The sequence below is a fragment of the Rana temporaria genome, chromosome 1 (genome assembly GCF_905171775.1).
Source record: "Rana temporaria chromosome 1, aRanTem1.1, whole genome shotgun sequence".
In the NCBI taxonomy this organism is placed as follows: Eukaryota; Metazoa; Chordata; class Amphibia; order Anura; family Ranidae; genus Rana; species Rana temporaria.
The window spans coordinates 216,581,364-216,605,772 of NC_053489.1; the positions used below are offsets into that span (position 1 = coordinate 216,581,364).

A 24,409-nucleotide genomic window follows, 5' to 3' on the forward strand; every position below is an offset into this window, starting at 1 on the left:
ATGTAAGTTGGATGCATGTAACTCAGGCATAGCTCCCAACTGTCCCTGATTTCGAGGGACTGTCCCTGATTTGGAGCAATGTCCCTCTTTCCTCCTCATTTGTCCCTCATTTTGGTCTGATCTATAGAGTTGTATATAAAATGCACTTTTTATCTATCAAAAAGTGTTTCCCAGCGCTAAACCTTTCATCTAAATTTCTAAATAGCTGCATTTGTAAATTCTAAAATCCAATATAAAGGAATAGTAGTGGTAAAAAAAAGCATTTATGGATTTAACCAATCTTGTTTTTTTTTTGTACAATTCTCCTTTAGGGGGCGTGACAAGGGGTGTGTCCTATGCCTGCATACTTTTGCTGATAGGTGTCCCTCATTTCCATCTCAAAAAGTTGGGAGGTATAAACTGTTGGTAAAGGCTACTTTCAGTGCAAGCCGCATATTTGAGGGGCGTGGTGCTTGGTCATATGATTTCTGCTAAAGGGAGGATCAGCCACTTTGAAATTTGATCTTTCCTTAAAATTACATGGTAGTCCAGGGGTATCTGAGAATCACTGTGAGTGAGAGTCACTTTGATTTGAAGATACCACGGTCACTGCACCAGCTACACGCTTTTTTTTTTAGCACCTGCCTCCTGAGCCGGGCCTTTTGGCTAGGACCAGAGAAATGTTTTATTCCTGGCCGGAGGGCCTGGTCATTGTGTAACACAATGACCACTTCTTCACTCTCCTCTTCACTATCACTTTCCCCCACTTCATTTTATTTATTGCCTATGTTTGTCACTTTTTGTCTTTTTTTGTTGTGCACGTTTTGTCACTGTGTGATTAGTAGGGTGCCGGTCCTCGGGCCAGCCCTGAACGTCTTGGGAGTGGGTGGACATGGCCTTCTGGCTTAGTCTGCCTGCTCTCATGGGGTCTCCCTTCTGGGGAGCCCCACCTAGTACTAAGAAGGGTTCTGTTTCGGCAGTCCCTCCGAGGAAGTTGGGTCCGTGTCGGCTTCGGTTGCTCGGACCTCAGTCTCCGTCTGGAGCCTAACGCCCCGGGGGATCAGGGTTTTGGGTCCCTTCTTCACAGGAGGACCACTTGACGTTGCACCCGTCTGCACGTTTTTGTGAACACTCTTTATGTGTGTGCACATTTTTCTGCACCGGGTGGAGTTTTTTTGGGTGTGTTCACACGCCATAGGCTTTAAAAAAAAAAACATTTTTCACTTTGTAAGGGAATTTTTACATTGTAAGGGACATTTTTCTTCACAAATTCACTATGCAAAGAATACGCAATCATGTGTATGGGGGAAAAAAAACAACGTCTCCAGTAAGTATATCAACATCTATATGTTCCTTTACAGTTGAACTAAACTGTATCTGAGCACCACATACTGAAAACACGTTTGCATTCATTTTTAGTATTTAAAACAATCTCACCCTTCCATTCATGTCTCCTTGATTTATTTTGTTGAGAAATAACTTTGAAAAAACATTCCCTAGCATATATAGCCACAGCCATTTTGAGTAAGGGCAGATGATTCATGTAGTATTTAATTCCTAGAATCAATCTGCCCTTAGCTCAGGCATGCAGGCAGAAGAGTGTGCTTAGCTAGGAAAGCACCTCCTTCCCTCCTTCAGAAGAAAGAAAAAAATGCCCATAAAGATTCCTGAAATAAATGACATAATTTTGGCCTAGGCCAGAAACCAGGAAGCAACTAAAGAAATGTAAAAAAAAAGTTTAAATTAAGTAAATATAATATAACTTCCTATCTATTTATTAATGCTTAAATCATAAGGATTTAACATAGTTACAGTATTGTTGATTGAGAGTTTAGTTCTGATTTAACTCTAGGGATGTACTTGTAGCAGCCACCAGTAGGTGTCTACCTTGAGCCATAAACATATACAGTTGGCTGTTAGGTATGAAATGTATATCTGGTTCATTATTCGTTTGTTGGCTGCAGTGCTCTGGCAGCATTTAGCCCGCTTTGGAATATAGGGCCAGATCCACAAAAGAGATACTCCGACTTAACTGCTTTTCAGTCTGTGTCTAACTTTGGAAACGATCCTCAAAAGGCTTTTTCCAAAGTTAGGCAGAAGATCCGGCATGTGTAATTGAATTACACTGCCGAATCTTAGGATGCAGTACCGCATCCGCCGCTGGGGGCATTTCGAGTCGAAATGCCGTTTCTAGTATGCAAATTAGCACTTAAGGCGATCCACAAAGCTTTCCAGCTTCCTTTTTGCGCCGTAAGTGTTATTTTGCAAGTGTAAAATTAGGGCTGGTTCTACAAAGTGTAAACTAGTCACACCTTGTAAAAGCCCATTCCAGCGACGGCATTTGGTATGCTTTCCCGAGGGAGAACTCCACGGCAATTTGTAAAAACAAAACCGGCATGGGTTCCCCCCCAGGAGCATACCAGGCCCTTAGGTCTGGTATGGGTTGTAAGGGGACCCCCCCTACGCCGAAAAATCGACGTAGGGGGTCCCCCTACAATCCATACCAGACCCGTATCCAAAGCACGCTACCCGGCCGGTCAGGAATGGGAGTGGGGGCGAGCGAGCGCCCCCCCCCCCTCCTGAGCCGTGCCAGGCCGCATGCCCTCAACATGGGGGGGTTGGGTGCTCTGGGGCAGGGGGGCGCACTATGGGCCCCCCCACCTCAGAGCACCCTGTCCCCATGTTGATGAGGACAGGACCTCTTCCCGACAACCCTTGCCATTGGTTGTCGGGGTCTGCGGGCGGGGGCTTATCGGAATCTGGGAGTCCCCTCAAATAAGGGGGCCCCCAGATACCGGCCCCCCACCCTAAGTGAATGGATATGGGGTACATCGTACCCCTATCCATTCACCTGTAGGCAAAAAGTTAGTTAGTAAACACACAACACAAGGCTTTTTAAAATATTTTATTATTCTGCTCCGGATGCCCCCCCTGTCTTCGTTATTAGCTCAATTACCAGGGGGGGCTTCTTCTTCCGCTCTCCGGGGGTCTTCCACTCTCCGGGGGTCTTCCGCTCTCCGGGGGTCTTCTCCGCTCTCCGGGGGGGGGCTTCTCCGGACTCCGGGGGGCTTCTTCCATCTTCTCCCCTCTTCCGCTGTTGACTCGGCGAACCCCGGTTCTTCTGCAGCTCTCCGGTGCCTTCTTCTTCAGCGCTGGCTGCCTGCTATGTTTGTGTGTTAGCTCAATTTCTAACAGGCAGCCAGCGCGGTCTTCTGTGGCGTCAGGGTCTTCTCTTCCTTTCTTCCAATGTTGCCTCGTCGCCTCTTGTCGCTGCAATGATGGAAGCGCGCCTTGCATCCCATTTATATAGGCATCACCGTCCCATCATGCTCCGGCAGGTACCCACGTGGTGGGTGCCTACCCACGTGCACCCACCACGTGGGTACCTACCGGAGCATGATGGGACGGTGATGCCTATATAAATGGGATGCAAGGCGCGCTTCCATCATTGCAGCGACAAGAGGCGACGAGGCAACATCGGAAGAAAGGAAGAGAAGACCCTGACGCCACAGAAGACCGCGCTGGCTGCCTGTTAGAAATTGAGCTAACACACAAACATAGCAGGCAGCCAGCGCTGAAGAAGAAGGCACCGGAGAGCTGCAGAAGAACCGGGGTTCGCCGAGTCAACAGCGGAAGAGGGGAGAAGATGGAAGAAGCCCCCCGGAGTCCGGAGAAGCCCCCCCCGGAGTCCGGAGAAGCCCCCCCGGAGAGCGGAGAAGAGCCCCGGAGAGTGGAAGACCCCCGGAGAGCGGAAGAAGAAGCCCCCCCTGGTAATTGAGCTAATAACGAAGACAGGGGGGGCATCCGGAGCAGAATAATAAAATATTTTAAAAAGCCTTGTGTTGTGTGTTTATTAACTTTTACTTTTTGCCTACAGGTGAATGGATAGGGGTACGATGTACCCCATATCCATTCACTTAGGGTGGGGGGCCGGTATCTGGGGGCCCCCTTATTAAAGGGGACTCCCAGATTCCGATAAGCCTCCGCCCGCAGACCCCGACAACCAATGGCAAGGGTTGTCGGGAAGAGGTCCTGTCCTCATCAACATGGGGACAGGGTGCTCTGGGGTTGGGGGGCCCGTAGTGCGCCCCCCTGCCCCAGAGCACCCAACCCCCCCATGTTGAGGGCATGCGGCCTGGCACGGCTCAGGAGGGGGGGGGGCGCTCGCTCGTCCCCACTCCCATTCCTGACCGGCCGGGTAGCGTGCTTTGGATACGGGTCTGGTATGGATTGTAGGGGGACCCCCTACGTCGATTTTTCGGCGTAGGGGGGTCTCCTTACAACCCATACAAGACCCAAGGGCCTGGTATGCTCCTGGGGGGTGAACCCATGCCGGTTTTTTCTTTGAAAATTGGCATGGAGTTCTCCCTCTCAGGAATGCATGCCGAGCGACGCTGTAATTTTTATTTATTTTTTCCCCGACGCAACTTTTTTAAGCCGTCGCGATCCTCAAAACTCGGCGTAACGTAACTTCGCGCATGCGCAGTACGGCTGGCGCGGGAGCGCGCCTCATTTAAATGGGACTCGCCCCATTTGAATAGGAACGCCTTGCGCCGGCGGAATTTTAGTTACACAGCTTGAAATTTCTAGATAAGTGCTTTGTGGATCAGGCACTTAGGTAGAAACTTTAAGGCAGTGTAACTTAAATGGGATTTTTTAAGTTACGCCAGGTTTTTGTGGATCTGGCCCATAATTCTTTGTATTTCTTGACCATTTATTTTAATACTGTTTGCTTTTATACAAACTTGCTTTTCATTTATACTGTATACAGGTCATTCTCAAAAAAAATAGCATATTGTGATTATTTTCTGTAATGTACTGATAAACATTAGACTTTCATATATTTTATATTCATTACACACAACTGAAGTAGTTCAAGCCTTTTATTGTTTTAATATTGATGATTTTGGCATACAGCTCATGAAAACCCCAAATTCCTATCTCCAAAAATTAGCATATCATGAAAAGGTTCTCTAAACGAGCTCTTAACCTAATCATCTGAATCAACTAATTAACTCTAAACACCTGCAAAAGATTCCTGAGGCTTTTAAAAACTCCCAGCCTGGTTCATTACTCCAAACCGCAATCATGGGTAAGACTGCCGACCTGACTGCTGTCCAGAAGGCCATCATTGACACCCTCAAGCAAGAGGGTAAGACACAGAAAGAAATTTCTGAATGAATAGGCTGTTCCCAGAGTGCTGTATCAAGGCACCTCAGTGGGAAGTCTGTGGGAAGGAAAAAGTGTGGCAGAAAACGCTGCACAACGAGAAGAGGTGACGGGACCCTGAGGAAGATTGTGGAGAAGGACCGATTCCAGACCTTGGGGGACCTGCGGAAGCAGTGGACTGAGTCTGGAGTAGAAACATCCAGAGCCACCGTGTACAGGCGTGTGCAGGTAATGGGCTACAGGTGCCGCATTCCCCAGGTCAAGCCACTTTTGAACCAGAAACAGCGGCAGAATCGCCTGACCTGGGCTACAGAGAAGCAACACTGGACTGTTGCTCAGTGGTCCAAAGTACTTTTTTCGGATGAAAGCAAATTTTGCATGTCATTCGGTAATCAAGGTGCCAGAGTCTGGAGGAAGACTGGGGAGAGGGAAATGCCAAAATGCCTGAAGTCCAGTGTCAAGTACCCACAGTCAGTGATGGTCTGGGGTGCCATGTCAGCTGCTGGTGTTGGTCCACTGTGTTTTATCAAGGGCAGGGTGAATGCAGCTAGCTATCAGGAGATTTTGGAGCACTTCATGCTTCCATCTGCTGAAAAGCTTTATGGAGATGAAGATTTCATTTTTCAGCACGACCTGGCACCTGCTCACAGTGCCAAAACCACTGGTAAATGGTTTACTGACCATGGTATTACTGTGCTCAATTGGCCTGCCAACTCTCCTGACCTGAACCCCATAGAGAATCTGTGGGATATTGGGAAGAGAAAGTTGAGAGACGCAAGACCCAACACTCTGGATGAGCTTAAGGCCGCTACCGAAGCATCCTGGGCCTCCATAACACCTCAGCAGTGCCACAGGCTCATTGCCTCCATGCCACGCCGCATTGAAGCAGTCATTTCTGCAAAAGGATTCCCGACCAAGTATTGAGTGCATAACTGAACATAATTATTTGAAGGTTGACTTTTTTTTTATTAAAAACACTTATTGGTCGGATGAAATATGCTAATTTTTTGACATAGGAATTTGGGGTTTTCATGAGCTGTATGCCAAAATCATCAATATTAAAACAATAAAAAGGCTTGAACTACTTCAGTTGTGTGTAATGAATCTAAAATATATGAAAGTCTAATGTTTATCAGTACATTACAGAAAATAATGAACTTTATCACAATATGCTAATTTTTTGAGAATGACCTGTACATGTTTAAATATTTCAATGACTTCTTGTATCGCTCCTAGTTTTTTCCTAGGGTTAGCATACAAGCCCCATCTCTATTAATCGGAAAAAGAAATGTACATGAAGGAACCTTCAAGGTTATGGATTCCTTCTATGAGTAACAGAAAAACATCCTACATAATGGGGGAGATTTTCTAAAACTGGAGCACTCAGAATCTGGAGCAGCTGTGCATGGTAGCCAATCAGCTTCTAGATTCAACTTGTTCAATAAGGGCTCTTTCACACGGAGCGGACCGTTTCTGGGTCCGCTCCGTGTGTCTCCGTCGGCTCAGCGGGGATCCCCGTTGAGCTGTCGGCGGATAGGGTGGTCCCCGCACACAGTGCAGGGACCGCCCTGTCTCAGCTCCGCTCTGCCCTATGGGGAACCGGATGCAGACGGACCGTCTGTCCGTCTGCATCAGTTCCGTTCCACCGGACGGAAGAAAAATAGGGTTTTCTTCCGTCCGAAAACCAGATCCCGACGGACGCGGACGCTAGCGGATGCTCCATCCGCTAACGGACGCGATCCCATAGGGATCTATTACAAGTCCGTTAACGGACTTGTAATAACGGACAGGCGGAGCGGACGTCTGAAAGGGGCCTTAGGCTTTGACATTTAGCCCCCGTTCACATTGGCGAGATTTAACACGCAATTTGACATGCCAAATCGCAGCCTATTGCCGGCAACTGCACTGTCCCAATCGATGCGACTCTTACTCTGCGGCGACTCTGTGGCGTCATACTGATTTCAACTAAGTAGTTCCTGCACTAATTTTGGCGACTTCAGGGGCGAATTCAATGGACCTGCATAGATGTCTTTCAAATCACCCCCCGAATTGAAATGCGGGTTTGAAATCATGAAAGTTCAGCTGAACTGAACACATGCACCCTCCCAAGAAGAAAAAAACTCTCTAGCAAGACAATCAAACTGAGCATGTGCAGCTTTCCCCCAAAGCTCTGTTCTATAAGAAGATAGATTGGGGGCAGTGGGAGAAGGGGAGGATCAGAGAAGACAGGATCAATCAGCTTTTGTATACAATTCAGAGGATTAACCCCTTAGGTTCCACAGCGAGTATAACAAGCATGCTTTACTGCATATACGGGCTTATTTTACTGTAGTGGGTTTAGTAACACTTTAAGTAAAAATTGTATGCGAGCGATGGTCGCAGCACAAGGACTCCATTGAAGAGGGAACTTTCTTAGGGGATACTGAGGGGAGAAGGGGGTGAAGATGTTGGTTGAGTAATTAAAAGAAAACAGTTGGCATCCTTAAAGCGGTTGTATAGTCCCATAATCTTATATTTTTTTCTCCTGTAAGGCAAAAGGCATAATGAGCTAGTATGCACCACATAATAGCTGATTATGAAATACTTACCTTAGAACGAGGCATCGGTAACTCACCTGGTCCACGCCGAGGTAGCTGACATGTTGCCTCGGCGTGTCTTCCGGGTATCGTGGCTCCAGCGCCGTGAGTGGCTGGAGCCGCGATGTCGTCACTCCCGCACATTTGCGCCGGAGACTTCTTTCGGGCAAGGTCCGGCATCTGCTTTACGCATTGGTGGTGGACAACACAGTGATGGTGTTTTAATATTCTGTTCCTTCACGGGTGATACCAATTCAATTTTCTGGGATTCATCTTATCACAACAAGACTATAGTTTACTGGACTATTGATTTTTACTCAATTTCAAATTTTTGTTTTGTACTACTTTTCACTTTTTATGTTTTATCACATTTTATATGTGATTTGAGTTGTTTATGTTATAATTTTGTGGCATTAAGAGTTATATCTCAGTTTCAGCAATTCATTTTATAGGTTTGTCACTTTTCAGCGTTGCACTATTGTTTTTTGCACTATATATCTAGTGGAGTGCCAGCAGCTGCACACATTCTCCATGCGCAGTTCTATTACATCCCTTTATATGTTTATATGTAGTTCATATTTACCTAATTTATCAATAGCTTCTTGGGCCACATGCTGAGCTGAAGTCAAGTTCTTCATATCAGACACGACATATTGCGCCGAACTGGCTCCTAGCTGGAGACACCGCTTTGCAACCTAGAAAAAAAATACTCTTTAATTTAGATAATCTATAAAAATAATGATATGCCCATTAGTATGTGACTTCTTACCACTGAACCTGAGAAAGTTGCATTGTCTTCATATGATTAGCTGGTTTGTGTGTGGCCAAAATTCTGCACAAATGCCATGGCTGTGTCTTGGGTAGGTGGGTAGGTTGGCAGTTCTATTCGTATGTAAACACACAGTTGCATGTGAATAGCAATGGGGCTGCCCATAGATATGTACAGAGAAAAACCGACCCTGACACTATCGAAAATATCTGCATAAAATATGAGAAAATATACCCAACTTCCTGTGAAATCCTGTGGATGCTGAGCATTCCATCTCTTGTGACAAGAAATTGGGTGTAAGGTAAATATAAATTCATTGGTTGGTTAATTAGGTACACCGGTCCAATTGCTTGGTAACACAATTGCTAATCAGCCAATCACATGGCAGAAACTCAATACATTTAGGCATCTAGATGTGGTGAAGATGACTTGCTGAAGTTCAAACCGAGCATCAGAATGGGGAAAAGGGAAGTGACTTTGAACGTGGCATGGTTGTTGGTGCCAGACGGCTGTTCTGAGTATTTCAAAAACTGCTGATCTACTAGGAATTTCACTCACAACCATCTCTAGGGTTTACAGAGAATGTAGAGATTAGAAGTTTGGCCCCCCACCAAATTTCCCCAAAAAAGGGGGCAATTGGTCTATCTCGGTACAGGTTGAATTAAAATATATTAAAGTGTGAAAACACCTATATAGAAAAATATTAATAAAGTTTTTATTAATAACATCAATAGAAAAGAGCACATAATCATATACAAATTAAAAGTATGGTGACAATCCATATATATCACCAGTATAATAGTCCCCAAGGGGGGAAAATCACACTGGGATTGTAGGTCACGAACAGCATCTCAACTAGTTCATGCCACTTTGTCAGGAGAAAATCTGTAATTTGATTGACAAATGATCAATAACAATACGGTTGACCAAATTCCTCCTATTTCATCTGTGGCCATTGTTATTTCCTATAATTTTAGGTTATACACACATGGGGACTTGGTGTGTATCTAACCACAACTTCATCTGCCGTGCCTTTCCTGTAGTACCCCCCAAAATTTGCTGAGTATTGGAACCGCCAGCTTTCAGCTGGTTTCTATATTTCGTGAACCCCTTATATACTGTATGTAACGGAATGGCCCGTGACACCCAGAGACTTTTGAAGTATGTGGGGTACTCCTGTGCCAGTGTCACTAATGACTCTTGGGTCTAGGGTCATCCTATGCCCCTTTTGGCCATAGGATGGCTGAGAAATGATAATTCATGTATTGCAGGAGATCTGGACATATTACAGGTGATTTCATGCTGACCCCCAACCGGTCAATAAGAGTGAATACAAAAGAAAGGTTGGAAAAAGAGAAAGGGAAGGGGAGGGATGGAATACATGAGGGTAGCACTCACATGGGCCGCATCTGTGTATATATTAAAGGGGAAACAACAACTACAAGTAGATATTGATGGTCAGACTTTGAGGCCAAGGAAGTATATTAAAAATAAAGTTTAATATCACATAAAATTACAAAGAAAAATTACATGGTAGTAAATTACAATTACAACAATGACCACTGTATACAAAATCCTCAGAAGACGCTGTCATGAATTACCTCGGCCACCAGAGGGCGCTAGCGGCGCATCGGCGCACGCAATGCGCGCGCAATCGCGGCATCGCGCTCGTGCACGCGCGCACCGGCGGTAACGGCGCGTGGGAGCGCGCATCGGCGGTAACGGCGCGCGGGCACGTGCAGGCGTCCATCTGGCGCCAAAACAAGCCTATTTAAAGTGTCCTGGGAGCCTGGCCTCTTGCTGTCCGGTCTGCAGCGTTTCCTGAGACCACCTGTACCTGTACCTGTACCAACTACTCCTGCTTGATCCAGATCCTGATACCCGGCTTGTCTTTGTTGTTCCTGTCTTCCGCCTGCCCTGACCTCGGCTTGCTCTGACCATCCTTCTGCCTGATCCCTGGTACTCCGCTGACCGCCTGTTGCCGACCCGGCTAGTCGACCTCTCTGTTACCTTGGCCTCTCCTGTGCCAGTCAGGCTGCTCCTGCTTCTCCGGTCTTCTGGGACCCTGTTCAGTCTTCTGGGACCTGCTGCGGCCAGACTCTCCGAATACCTTCCTTTCCGGCTTACCTGCTGTTCCAGTGCTGCTGCATCCAGGCTGCTACCTACCGGCCTGCACCTGCCTTTCAGAGACTTCCTCAGACTCCGCAGAAGCTCCATCTGGCCCCTGCACCAGCGTCATCCCTGGTGCTTGTGCGACTCTGCATTCCCGCTCCCCCTGTCTACTCTACCAGGGGTCCGGGATCAGAGGAGTAACAGCAGCCACTTCCTGCACGTCGGGCTCACCCTTAAGGTACGTGACAGTACCGGACAGCCATGTCCGAGCCCGCGCAGGGAGTGGATCCGATGCAGGAACTCTGCCGCCATTTGGAAGGACTAACCCAGGCCGTCCGAACCCTGCAAGAAGGTTATACACGTCTGGAAAATCGGGTCCAAGCCTTGTCCACTCCTGCCACAGCCTCTGCGACTTCAGGGGCATCCGCTTCGCCATCAGTAATAATGCTGCCACCTGAACCTAAAGTTCCCCTGCCCGAGAGGTTTGCAGGAGAACGTAGCAAATTCCGAGCCTTCCGCAACGCTTGCGAATTATACTTCGCTCTCCAACCCCGGACTTTCTCCCTGGAAGCCACTAAGGTGGGCTTCGTCGTTTCGCTGCTGTCTGGCGAACCGCAAACCTGGGCTCATCGCCTCATGGAGAACAAGGATGAATCACTTGACAGCTTAACAGCCTTCTTCCAGGCCATGTCTCTGCTTTATGAGGACCCGCACCAGACCGCCACTGCAGAAGCTGCATTACATGCTCTACAACAGGGTCGCAGACCCGCAGAGGACTATGTGTCCGAATTCCGCAAATGGTGTTCTGACACAACCTGGAATGACTCGGCTCTCTGCTACCAGTTTCGCCTTGGCCTGTCCGAACCGCTAAAAGATGAGCTGGCCCGGGTAGGGGTTCCTGGGACTCTGGATGCTTTAATCAACTTGACCATCCAGATCGATCGGCGCCTGAGGGAGTGCAGGACTGAAAGGGCCACTGCCCCATCCCGTCCGGTCTGGATGATGCCACGGGTACCTTCCACGGTCAATCCACCTCCACCAGCTCCCACAGTCTCTTCTATCCCTGATACTTCAGAGCCTATGCAGCTAGGCCTCCTTCGCCCTTCACTTACGCCGGAGGAACGACAACGCCGTAGGGCCAACAACCTGTGCCTGTATTGCGGGGAGTCCGGACACTATGTGAGGACCTGTCCTGCCAAGCTGCGTAAGTGTCAATCCTTGTCGTCTGTATCCCTACCTGTCCTTCCAAGCAATTCCACTCATCTGGCTATCCTTGTTTTATTCCAGCTTCCAGGAAGAACTATACAAACCAGCGCCATTATTGATTCAGGAGCCTGTAGCTGCTTTTTGGATCAATCATTCGCCTTTAGATATCAGATTCCTCTCCGCCCCAGGTCTACTGAACTCTCTGTGTACTTAGCAGACGGCTCGGTGTTAAAATCTGGTCCAGTCACCCAGGAGACCCAGCCTCTTGCCACCACCATTGCCGATAACCATCACAAACTCTTATGCTTGGATGTGATCAACTCCCCCCTGTTCCCTGTCATACTGGGAGTACCATGGCTCCAAGTCCACAACCCCCAGATTGACTGGGCCACTGGTAAAATTGACTTTAACTCTCCATTCTGCCGACAGCACTGCCTGCAACTACCGTCTCCACCTCTGCCCTTACTCTGTTCGGACTCTGACATTGAGACTCGTCAATCCGTCCCAGAAATTTATCATGACTATCTGGATGTCTTCAGCAAAAAGGGGGCTGAGACCCTTCCACCTCACAGGGCCTATGACTGCCCCATCGAACTCCTTCCTGGTGCCGAAGTCCCCTTCGGAAGGATCTTCCCCTTAACCGGACTTGAACTTGAGACCCTGAAAACTTATATCGATGACAGCCTGAGGAAGGGGTTCATCCGTGCATCCACGTCACCCGCGGGTGCAGGCATCTTTTTTGTTGAAAAGAAAGACCATTCCCTTCGCCCCTGTGTGGACGACCGGGAACTCAACAAAATAACTATTAAAAACCGATACCCTCTTCCCTTGGTACCCGAACTATTTCAGCGTCTGGGGTCCGCGGTCATCTTTACTAAATTGGACCTCCGAGGGGCCTACAACCTTGTCCGCATACGCGAAGGGGATGAGTGGAAGACCGCCTTCCGTACCCGTTTCGGGCATTTTGAATATCTAGTCATGCCCTTTGGGCTCTGTAATGCTCCGGCAACATTCCAACACTTTGTCAATGACATTTTTAGAGATTATCTGGACCTCTTTGTGATCGTCTATCTGGATGATATCCTAATCTTCTCCCCTTCCCTAGAGAAACACCGGGTACATGTGAGGAAGGTGCTTGAACGTCTCCGTATCCACGGACTGTACGCAAAACCCAGCAAATGCGAGTTCGAGCGCCCCAGTATACAGTTTCTGGGACTTATCATCTCTGTAAGGGGCGTTGAGATGGATCCTCAGAAAGTTTCCGCAATACTTGACTGGCCAGCTCCGACTGACAGAAAGAGTGTTCAGCGATTCGTCGGGTTTGCGAATTTTTATAGGAAGTTCATCAAAGCCTTTTCCAACATCATTTCTCCTATAACGGACTTGACTAAACTGTCTGCTCGGTTTCGCTGGACACCAGAGGCCCAAACAGCCTTCGAAACCCTGAAAGGCTTGTTCACCTCGGCATCCATTCTGAGACATCCCGACGCAAGCCTGCCCTACATTCTTGAAGTGGATGCATCTGAAACCGCGGTTGGAGCAGTCCTCTCTCAGAGGCAGGGTCCCAAGGCACTGCTATATCCTGTCGCATACTTTTCCCGTAAACTATCTGAAGCAGAGAAAAATTACGATGTTGGGGACCGAGAGCTGCTGGCGATAAAAGCCGCCTTGGAGGAGTGGCGGTATCTCCCAGAGGGCGCAGCGCACCCGATTTTGATTTTCACAGATCACAAAAACCTTGAGTACCTGAAGGTGGCCAAGAGACTTAGACCACGCCAGGCCAGGTGGGCACTTTTTTTTACGAGATTTTCATTCCACATCACGTACAGGCCAGGGTCAAAAAATGTCAAGCCGGATGCTCTTTCCCGCATGTACGCCAGTTCGGAGTCTCCCAATCCTCCGGATACTATTCTGTCATCAGGGAACTTTTTGTTACTACAAAGGGACTTGGTACCCCAGATCAGGCAGGCATCCGCTGGCATTTCTTCTCCACCTGATCCGGAGCTACAATCCAGGGACGGTTTGCTATGGTACCGGGATAAGATCTTCGTACCCGAGGGGCTGCGAGTTAGTGTTCTGGGCTCCTGCCATGACCACAAGCTGGCTGGGCACTTTGGGATACAAAAGACCGCTGAACTTCTGCAACGCACCTTTTGGTGGCCCCAACTCCTGAAGGACTGCAAGGATTATGTGGAATCGTGCACTACGTGCATTCGAAACAAAGGTAGTAAACTCAGAGCCTGGGGGCTCCTTAAGCCATTACCCGTACCGGAAAGACCTTGGAGAAGGATCTCCATGGACTTCATCGTGGAACTTCCCCCATCAGAAGGCTTCACCACTATCTTTGTGGTAGTGGACAGGCTGTCTAAGATGGCACACTTTGTCCCCTTAAAGGGCACACCCTCGGCTCCAGAGACGGCTAAAGTCTTCATCAGAGAAATTGTCAGACTCCACGGCATTCCTGCGGATATTGTGTCCGATCGTGGAGTACAGTTCACCTCTAGGTTTTGGAGGGCACTTTGCAGTAGTCTCGAGATCGGCCTATCGTTTTCCTCAGCATACCATCCACAGTCAAATGGGCAGACGGAGAGAACGAATCAGACCCTTGAACAGTATCTCCGCTGCTTCTCGTCCTTTTCGCAAGAAGACTGGGTTTCTCTGCTGCCCTTGGCGGAGTTTGCTTATAATAATTCCATCCATTCGGCCACCAAACAGTCACCCTTTTATGCCAACTACGGGTTTCATCCACTGTTCCTCTCCAATTCCGTTCCAGAAAGTACGGTACCCGCCGTTCAAGACACCTTGGATTTCTTTAACTCAAATAACAGGATCCTGCAGGAAACAATGACCCAAACACAGGAACGCAATAAGGAAATCTTTGACAGGAGAAGAAGGGGGGAACTCAACTTAGTACCCGGAACTAAAGTTTACTTGTCCACCTTGAACTTAAGGCTTGCATGCCCTACGAAGAAACTAGGTCCTAAGTTCGTGGGTCCCTTTGCTGTCAAGAGAAAGATAAATGAGGTGGCCTACGAACTTGACTTACCAGAGTCCTTTCGAATCCACCCGGTTTTTCATGTTGCCCTGCTCAAACCAGACGTTCCCAACTCCTTCCCTGGACGGGATACTGATCCCCCAGAACCAGTATTAGTCGATGGTGAGGAGGAATTTGAGGTGGAATCTATCCTGGATTGCAGGAAGAGACGCAACCAAATTCAGTTCCTCGTTAAATGGAAGGGGTATGGGCCGGAGGAAAATTCATGGGAACCGGAGGACAACATACACGCCGAAAGACTAATTCAGTTGTTTAAAGACTCTCACCCGCTGAAGATGACTCAGTTGGGCATCCGGAGGCTGCCCCTTGGGGGGGGCAATGTCATGAATTACCTCGGCCACCAGAGGGCGCTAGCGGCGCATCGGCGCACGCAATGCGCGCGCAATCGCGGCATCGCGCTCGTGCACGCGCGCACCGGTGGTAACGGCGCACGGGAGCGCGCAACGGCGGTAACAGCGCGCGGGCACGTGCAGGCGTCCATCTGGCGCCAAAACAAGCCTATTTAAAGTGTCCTGGGAGCCTGGCCTCTTGCTGTCCGGTCTGCAGCGTTTCCTGAGACCACCTGTACCTGTACCTGTACCTGTACCAACTACTCCTGCTTGATCCAGATCCTGATACCCGGCTTGTCTTCGTTGTTCCTGTCTTCCGCCTGCCCTGACCTCGGCTTGCTCTGACCATCCTTCTGCCTGATCCCTGGTACTCCGCTGACCGCCTGTTGCCGACCCGGCTAGTCGACCTCTCTGTTACCTTGGCCTCTCCTGTGCCAGTCCGGCTGCTCCTGCTTCTCCGGTCTTCTGGGACCCTTTTCAGTCTTCTGGGACCTGCTGCGGCCAGACTCTCCGAATACCTTCCTTTCCGGCTTACCTGCTGTTCCAGTGCTGCTGCATCCAGGCTGCTACCTACCGGCCTGCACCTGCCTTTCAGAGACTTCCTCAGACTCCGCAGAAGCTCCATCTGGCCCCTGCACCAGCGTCATCCCTGGCGCTTGTGCGACTCTGCATTCCCGCTCCCCTGTCTACTCTACCAGGGGTCCGGGATCAGAGGAGTAACAGCAGCCACTTCCTGCACGTCGGGCTCACCCTTAAGGTACGTGACAGACGCCGACGCACGTTTCGCCGTGGGGCTTCTTCAGGACGATAACAAGGATTTTGTGAGAAAATGTGTAACACAGAACAAGTAGTTATATAACAGATGGTCTCTCGGTGGATACATCCAAGGGGCACATATAGCAACCGATGTCATAAGATCGATAGGGGACTTGTCCACAATTTTAGAGAAAGGATCTTATAGTGACCTATAAGTCAAGACACACTTCACAGGCTTGAGTTAGACGTCACAGGTAAAAATATATATGTAGAATGTATAGAATCTTGGGGTCCACTGGGACAACAGACACCTCATAGATAGCAGGATGGAATATAGGCCATATGCAAAAGACCCTCAGTATACTGGGTCTAGTACTAGATAACAGTATTGCGGCCTGCAAAAGACAGCGTCATGCGGTCAGTAAGAGTGTCTACTTCAATGCTTAAACTGTTGAGATGCTAACTAAGTCTGCTACTGTGGTGATGTGGATTGAAACTGAGAGTCAGCCTGGCTGGCTATTATGGGATGTTAAAGTATCTTGCTGTGATTACATTCTATCGTCCATTGTGCTAATTACGTCTGCTCCTAAGACCTTTCATTGTGTATGCTAATGACACTGTTTTGTGTGAAGATGCTATTGATGATAGATATGTGTTGTGAGTTAGCAGTCTAAAGGTCAGACGTCTGACAAGGAATGTGTATTATGAATCAGGTGAGAACAGCTTGGCGGAGCCAGGCTCTCTGTATAATGTTTAGTAATTAGCCCATCTGAAGGTGTAGTGAAGCCCCATTGTGTGATGCTGGGGGTGGAGAGTTACATTGTCCCTGTGTAAAGCATGCTTGTAACTGCATAAAAACCTGAGTTTTACCATTAAAGATTCATAAATTTTGGAACCAGTAACAGAGCTGTGCTTGAGTCTCGTTATTCTGGGAAATGGAATGGATCGTGTCTGATGTCTGTCGGACTGTCGGATAAGCTGTCGAGGGTTGGTGGAATGGAATATCGTAAACGGTGGTGACCGTTACACTGTACATCTGCATAAAAGTTACATACTACCCCCCCCCCCTTACCTTTTTTTCTCTCCTCCCTTCGTTTCCTTCCTTCTTACTACTCCCCCCCCCCTTTCCCCACTGTTTTCTTCTCTTACTTTTTCCCCTTCCCTTCTTTTTCCCTCCTTTCCCCCCTCTATCCCTTTTCCCCCCTCCCCCTCCCTATTTTCTTCCTTTTCCTCCCTTTCTTTCCCCACTGTTTCCCAAACTCACTCCCTCTGTCCATTCATCCCTTCTCCCCCCCCCTTTTCCCCCTCCCCTGCCTTTACTGCAACACTTCCACTCAATTCCCCAAGCCCTGCTTCCCCCCTTTTTTCCACACATTCTCACCCCACACCCACATTCCATCACTCCACACCGCTTTTTACCCCATAGTTTATGTGCATCAATCATTTTACGTTATCTATTCAGATATTAGTCCATTGATCTGCATGTCCCCCCTAGACGCCGCAGGGGAGCCCTTCGGGCTGCTTACCTATGACCCTGGCCAATATAGGGTAAAAGGCATCACGCCTTTTGCACCATATCGGCCAGGGTCATAGGTAAGCAGCCCTGTTCTTTCCCCTTGTACTTATACTATTATAGTTATCACTGTATGAGTCTGTACCACTAATTTGGTCAACTGTATTGTTATTGATCATTTGTCAGTCAAATTACAGATTTTCTCCTGACGAAGTGGCATGAACTAGTTGAGATGCTGTTCGTGACCTACAATCCCAGTGTGATCTTTCCCCCTTGGGGACTATTATACTGGTGATATGTATGGATTGTCACCATGCTTTTAATTTGTATATGATTGTGTGCTCTTTTCTATTGATGTTATTAATAAAAACTTTAATAATATTTGTCTATATATGTTTGTTTTTTTTACACTTTAATTTATTTTAATTCAACCTGTACCGAGATAGTCCAATTGCTTTTTTGGGGAACTTTGGTGGGGGACAAAACTTCCCATCTCTACATTTCTAACTTCCTGGATGATGGTACTATTACCCACATTATTTTAATATTAAGTATTATTTTAGAGGCTATATTCAATTTGTTTACAGAGAATGGTCCAAAAAATAGAAAATATCCAGTGAGCGGCGGTTGTGTGGAAGAAAATGCCTTGTTGAGGTCAGAGGAGAATGGGCAGACAGGTTTGAGATGATAGAAAGGCAACTGTAACTCAAATAACCACTTGTTACGACCAAGGTATGCAGAATACCATCTCTGAATGCACAACACTTCAAATTTTGAAGCAGATGGGCTACAGCAGCAGACAGTCACACCGGGTGCAACTCCTGTCAGCTAAGAACATAAAACTGAAGCTACAATTCACACAGGCTCACCAAACTTGGATGATAGAAGATTGGAAAAACATTGCCTGCTCTGATGATTGTCGATTTCAGCTGCGACATTCAGATGGTAGGGTCAGAAATAGGCATAAACAACATGAAAACATTGATCCATCCTGCCTTTTATCAATGGTTCAGGCTGCTAGTGGTGGTGTAATGGGGTGGGGGATATTTTCTTGACACACCTTGGGTCCCTTAGTACCAATTGAGCATTGTTTAAACGCCACGGCCTACCTGAGTATTGTTGCTGACCATGTCCATCCCTTTATGACTATAGTATTCCCATTTTCTGATGGCTACTCCCAGCAGGATAATGCACCATGTCACAAAGCTCAAATCATCTCACCACTGGTGTACATGACAATGAGATCCAAGTACTCCAATGGCGTCCACAGCTTGGACCAATGTACAATATGAATGCATATTTCATACCTGAGGGACTGCTGTGGAAATCACTGTAATAGTTGGTGCTTCTACAGTGATCATTGCGATCTTCAGGGTCCTGTGCCCTATTGCCTACTGACCACTAGGGATCACTCACTTCTGATTGGATGAGGTAGAAAGGAGGGATGGTGACGTCACAATGTTTACTTGGTCCAATCAGAGAATATAATTCCTTGTATTCATTTAAAAAAAAATACAAGACGTTGTGCAATTGGCAAATCATCAACCCTTTGTGATCATCATGTAGTGGGGCAGCTGTTCAGCGCAGAACCTGAGAAATCACAAAAATCGCTGTAGTAGAGCTGACTACTACAGTTATTGTCAACTTCCACAGCAGTCTATCAGATAGGAGATTCTTATATTGGTCCAATCTGAATCAATGTAAAGCAGGCCATACACTGACAGGTTTTTTTCTTCATGCAGCCCACAGCACACATGGATGGATCTCCCACAGCAGCTATTGCATTTTGACAGCCATCGCTACTTTGTGGCAACTCCACTCCGCATAGCCCCGTAGGGCCTGGAAAAGCTGAAGCTACATCACCAGTCAGGATTTTTGAAGAAGCCGTATAACATGTTGCATAGGTGCGCACACTCTATTACATAGGGTGTGCACCTTTAAGCTCAAACACATGCATGTGTATATACATTGGTGTCAGTAGAGCAGTGGATGGTGACGTCAGTTTTATTTTTATTTTATTAATTCTTATAATTGTTTTTTTTAAAACATCTTTTTAGAAAGCCCCAATAGGGGGCTTTGCTAAACTATCAGGGGTTTAAACAGGCTGAATCTGTGCCACACAGGGTGATTAGGGTGTGCCCAGGCACACCTGGCACACCTTGTGCACACACCTATGACATGTTCTTCAACACATAACATATCAGCATGAAATGCAGAAAACATTGTACACCAAAACATAAATTCAAATACAAATAGATCGAAGGTGTTGGACTCAAGGTGTAGCAGTATTGGATATGTGCATTCAGGGGTGCTTCTTGTACATACCCTTGAAGTACATCGTTTCCTCCATCTTTGTTTTTTCAATATACAGGAAAAAACTAACACTTAACCCCAGTGGAAAACATAAAAAGTGGGAGGGAATGGGTGACAAGAGAGATAGAGAAAGAGGGGGAAAAATAAAATAAAAAAGGGGGGGCAGAAGGAAAAAAGGAAGGCAAGGGGGTGGGTACGGGAAGAAACCCACCTACCCCCCTGGCCCAGCAGCCTGAAGAACCTATTACCTCCAGGAAATAAAAAGAGTGTCACAATATCTCACCTCAGCCTATGATTGGGAAGCTAGCATAGTTTGATCTTTAAAAAACAAATAGGGAGTCCAAACTTTCCAGTACTTTTCTTCATTTCCCTGAGCATCATAGTCAGGTTTACTATCTCAGTTAAAGCGGGGGTTCACCCTAAAAAAAAATTCTAACATTGCATGGAGCCGACCTATGAGACCGACAGTATGCTGTTGTTTTTTTTTTTTTTTTCGTACATACCATTTTAGGGCTATTTTCACCCCTGGCTTCCCCGCGGGAGTGGGTGTTCCTAATCACAGGCTGTGATTGACGTGCTTCTGACCGGCGCATACTGCGCGTCACCAGTTGCCGAAAGAAGCTGAGCGTCGGTGCGGCTCTATACGGCGCCTGCGCACCGACGTTCGGCATCTTTCGGCAACTCGTGACGCGCTGTATGCGCCAGTCGGAAGGATGTCAATCAATTAAGAACGCCCATTACATACCCGGAAGCGGCGGTGAAAATACGGTATGTACGGCACTGGGAAAAACAAAAAAAACAGGCAATTGTCATTCTGACAACTCGGCTGAATGTCATGTTAAAAAAAAAATGTTGGGGTGAACCCCCCGCTTTAAGACTGCGATCCGACTTCAGTGATATTCAATGGGCTAAAGTAGGATCAAAGTCGGACCAAAGTAGAGCAGGGAGAATTTTCAAAGTCAGACCGACTTGTGTCAGACCAGTTAAGACGGCTCCCATAGGGAAACATTGATTTTCACACGTCATGCGACATGAGCTCCCAATGTTGGAGCGTTTTTCTTACCAGTGTGAACCCAGCCTAAAACCTGGAAGCTGATTGGTTTCCATGCAGTTATGCACCAGATTTTGCACTCTTCAGTTTTAGTAAATAACCACCAATGCATCCCTCAGTGGACCAGAAAAAATGTAAATTAAAAAAAATTCAAATTCTTTTTTTTTAATTATTAGATTCTTTTAATTTCTTTCCATATGGCTGTGTTCAGTGTTTTATTCTCTAGTATATTTATGATCCTTGAAGAGTTGCTGCAACAAAAGCAGTGTTTTTTTAGCAACGTTTCAATAAACTTGGCTTATTCTTATAATTTTTTTTTTTTTTAAACATCTTTTTAGAAGCCCCAATAGGGGGCTTTGCTAAACTATCAGGGGTTTAAACAGGCTGAATCTGTGCCACACAGGGTGATTAGGGTGTGCCCAGGCACACCTGGCACACCTTGTGCACACACCTATGTGTTTCAGTGTTTTTTTTAGCAACGTTTCAATAAACTTGGCTTTGGGAACCATACAACTTCTTTTTTCTTTACTCCACTTTAAAAAGACAGTCCAAATGATAAGCATTTTAGACTAATCCAGTTATTTGAAGAATAAAACAACTTATTGCAGGGATATCATGTGCACTTTATATCAGTGAAGATTTATATATACTTATTAAATCAGATTATGTGACATAACAGAAATTGCTGAGATATTTCACTGTAAAGCATACCTCTTGTAGTCGCTGGGCTCTTCTGGCTGTGAGCATGACATGAGCTCCCATTTCTGAAAATTTATATGCGATCTGCTCTCCAATCCCAGTACTGGAGCCAGTGACCAGCACTTTCTTCCCTCTTACCATGCCTGCAAGATCCAGATAAATCATGAGATATTCACTGGTAATACTGGTCTCCTGATGACATAACCTTTCTTTTGGTAAACCATTGGACTGTAGAGTAGCAAGCGAAATGTACTGTAGGCACCCTTAGTTGGGCACACATTTTTTTTTAAAAAGCTTTATTTAAAACTCCACATATATACATAGTCACATTATATTACATTTCAAGAAAAAAAATATTTACAAAGATTTGCACAATGCCATTTTACATACTTTTCCATATCGTTTTGCAAATCAAATTATAAACTGGCAAACCAACATTTCCCTTTGGGCACACATACCTTAGTAAGTAGATTACGGTACCTTAGTCCAAGTAATTCCCCATCGAATGTTGAGGCTGCCCATTTCTTGAACAACCAAGAGGGAGTTGCAGGAGTCGTCAGGGGATAGGTATGCCCTTACAAATGTGTAGATGCATGATTAAGGTATGTGCAGCTAGGGGAGCCTACATTATGCGGGCTGCTATTTTACACGTTTATCCATAGAGACTCTTGGCATGTATTTAGAAATGTATTAAATTGTTAAAGTGGTTGTAAGCCCAACCACACAACTTGCACCTACACGGTTAAGGAGATATTTGCTGAAAACACTGCACCGTTGTCTACGGCGCATTCGCACCGTAGACAACGGCCCAGGCACTGAACCTGACCCCAGACAGCCGGGCGCAGTGTGGCTATTTTGGTTACTTGGGGAGCCACAGCCCGGTCTGAATAGTGTCCGGGTTTCAGTCTGCCTGAAACTCAGACACACGATTCAAATCCTGGACTGTCCAGGTGAATCCCGAACACGTGGCAACCCTGCAGACAGTGCTGCTGAGGTAGGTACAACATTTTCAAAGTGTCCGTTTTCCACAGTAACCAACTTGATTCTCTAATTTGTTTATATAGGCTGCACAGGAGGATTTGAAAGAGGAGAAAGTGATGGTTGTCTTAGGGAACAAAATAGTTCTACATCCGGAGACTCCGCTTATCTGTCTCCTCCCATATTTGCCACCTTTTTGGGGGGAACAGGGACCTGTTTTTGACAGGTACCCTTCTCCACTTCCGGCTCTTGGAAGTTCGTCCCCCTCCTTCTTCCTCCGCCACCAGACCAATCAGAAAGTAAAGTGAACTTTGCGCATTAGCAGTTGGAAACCGGCTGTGAAGCTGAAAGGCTTTATTGCCAGGATCCCTTATCAGGAATGGCGGCAGCTGCATCCGACAGCCGATCCGAAGACTGGCTGGGGTGCCGACATTGAGGCGGGCTCCCTGGACAGGTAAGTGTCCATATATTAAAAGTCAGCTGCTGCACTATTTGTAGCTGCTGACTTTTAATTTTTCGTGGGGGGGCTGGAGCTCCTCTTTAACTATCTGTCTGTTTTGTGTATGATTGGCCACTGCCGATCAGTTAATGTCAGCCAAAATCATTGTCCAATCACAGCACAGGAAGAAAGGCCACGATATACCAGTACACTGCCCGGCCTGCAGCTGCCACCCGCTCACAGTGCAACTACTGTGGGTGGGCGACAAGCAGTCAAGATTGCTACTGAAGCCTTGACTTAATTTCCTCCATCTGGGCTAAACAGTGTGAATGAACGAAACTCCTGTCCTGTTGCTAAAGTATTGACAGCTGTTGAAATACCCAAACAATGCCTGCAGCTGATTAGATTCAGGCATTGATCGGCTGACAATTTGCCCGGCTACATTTGTTTTTCAGTGGAAGGATGTTGGCTGGGAGGGTGGAGACAGGACCATCCACAGAGTAAATTTCTGTTGGTTCTTCCAGTACCAACCAAAATTTGCTGGGTATTGCCAGCCTTGGTCCGTCAGTGCTATGCCGCGTACACACGATCGGACATTCCGACAACAAAAGCATGGATTTTTTTTCCGACGGAATGTTGGCTCAAACTTGTCTTGCATACACACAGTCACACAAATGTTGTTGGAAATTTCGAACGTCAAGAACGCAGTTACGTACAACACTATGACGAGCCAGAAAAAATTAAGTTCAATGATTCCAAGCATGCGCCAAATTGATTCCGAGCATCAAAATTGCATACAGACGATCAGAATTTCCGACAAGAACGTTTGTTGTTGGAAAAATTGAGAACCAGCTCTCAAAAATTTGTTGCCGGAAATTCTGACAGCAAATGTCCGATGGAGCATACACACGGTTGGAATATCTGACCAAAAGCTCACATCGAGCATTTGTTGTCGGAAATTTTGACCATGTGTACGCGGCATGACAATCCAACAGCCCCCTATATAATCAGTTAAGGTCTCGCTAACAAACTGAAGCAGACACCCTGTGGTGCCAGGACTTAGCAACAGCAGTTTTAGTTACAGATATTAATGATTGATGACAGGCTCACTTTAATGGTTAGTATATTAGAGCAAAACTAGAGCTGGCCATAGACATGAGATGGCAGTTGCCTTACCCTTCCCTCTTCAAAGACATAAATGTGGGTACTCTGCCAAGAAAGCCATTCATACCATGTTTCCCTGAAAATAAGACCTATCCTGATAATAAGACCTAGCATGATTCTTGGGGAGGGCTGCAATATAATCCCTACCCCAAAAATAAGCCCTAGTAAAATTAGTTTAAAAAATGTTTTAATCCACTTTGCAGAATGATTGCAGCGGCTCCCCCTCTCCTCTCGCCCGATGCCCGCAGCTCCTCCCTCCACAGCACATGGAGCGGGCAGACGCCAGTGGGACACTGGCTCC

At 46.9% G+C, this 24,409-nt stretch overlaps 1 protein-coding gene across 2 annotated transcripts in view; it reads right to left on the minus strand.

Moving 5' to 3' along the window:
- LOC120937278 (hydroxysteroid 11-beta-dehydrogenase 1-like protein A) overlaps positions 1 to 24,409 on the minus strand; it is a 40,109-nt gene that overhangs the window by 10,134 nt on the left and 5,566 nt on the right. For both annotated transcript variants that reach the window (XM_040350357.1, XM_040350349.1), the window contains exons 2-3: positions 21,540 to 21,670; positions 8,308 to 8,419 (exon numbers count right to left, since the gene is read on the minus strand). In XM_040350357.1, the coding sequence (XP_040206291.1) occupies positions 8,308 to 8,419; positions 21,540 to 21,670 (243 nt within the window). The remainder of the gene's footprint in view (positions 1 to 8,307; positions 8,420 to 21,539; positions 21,671 to 24,409) is intronic.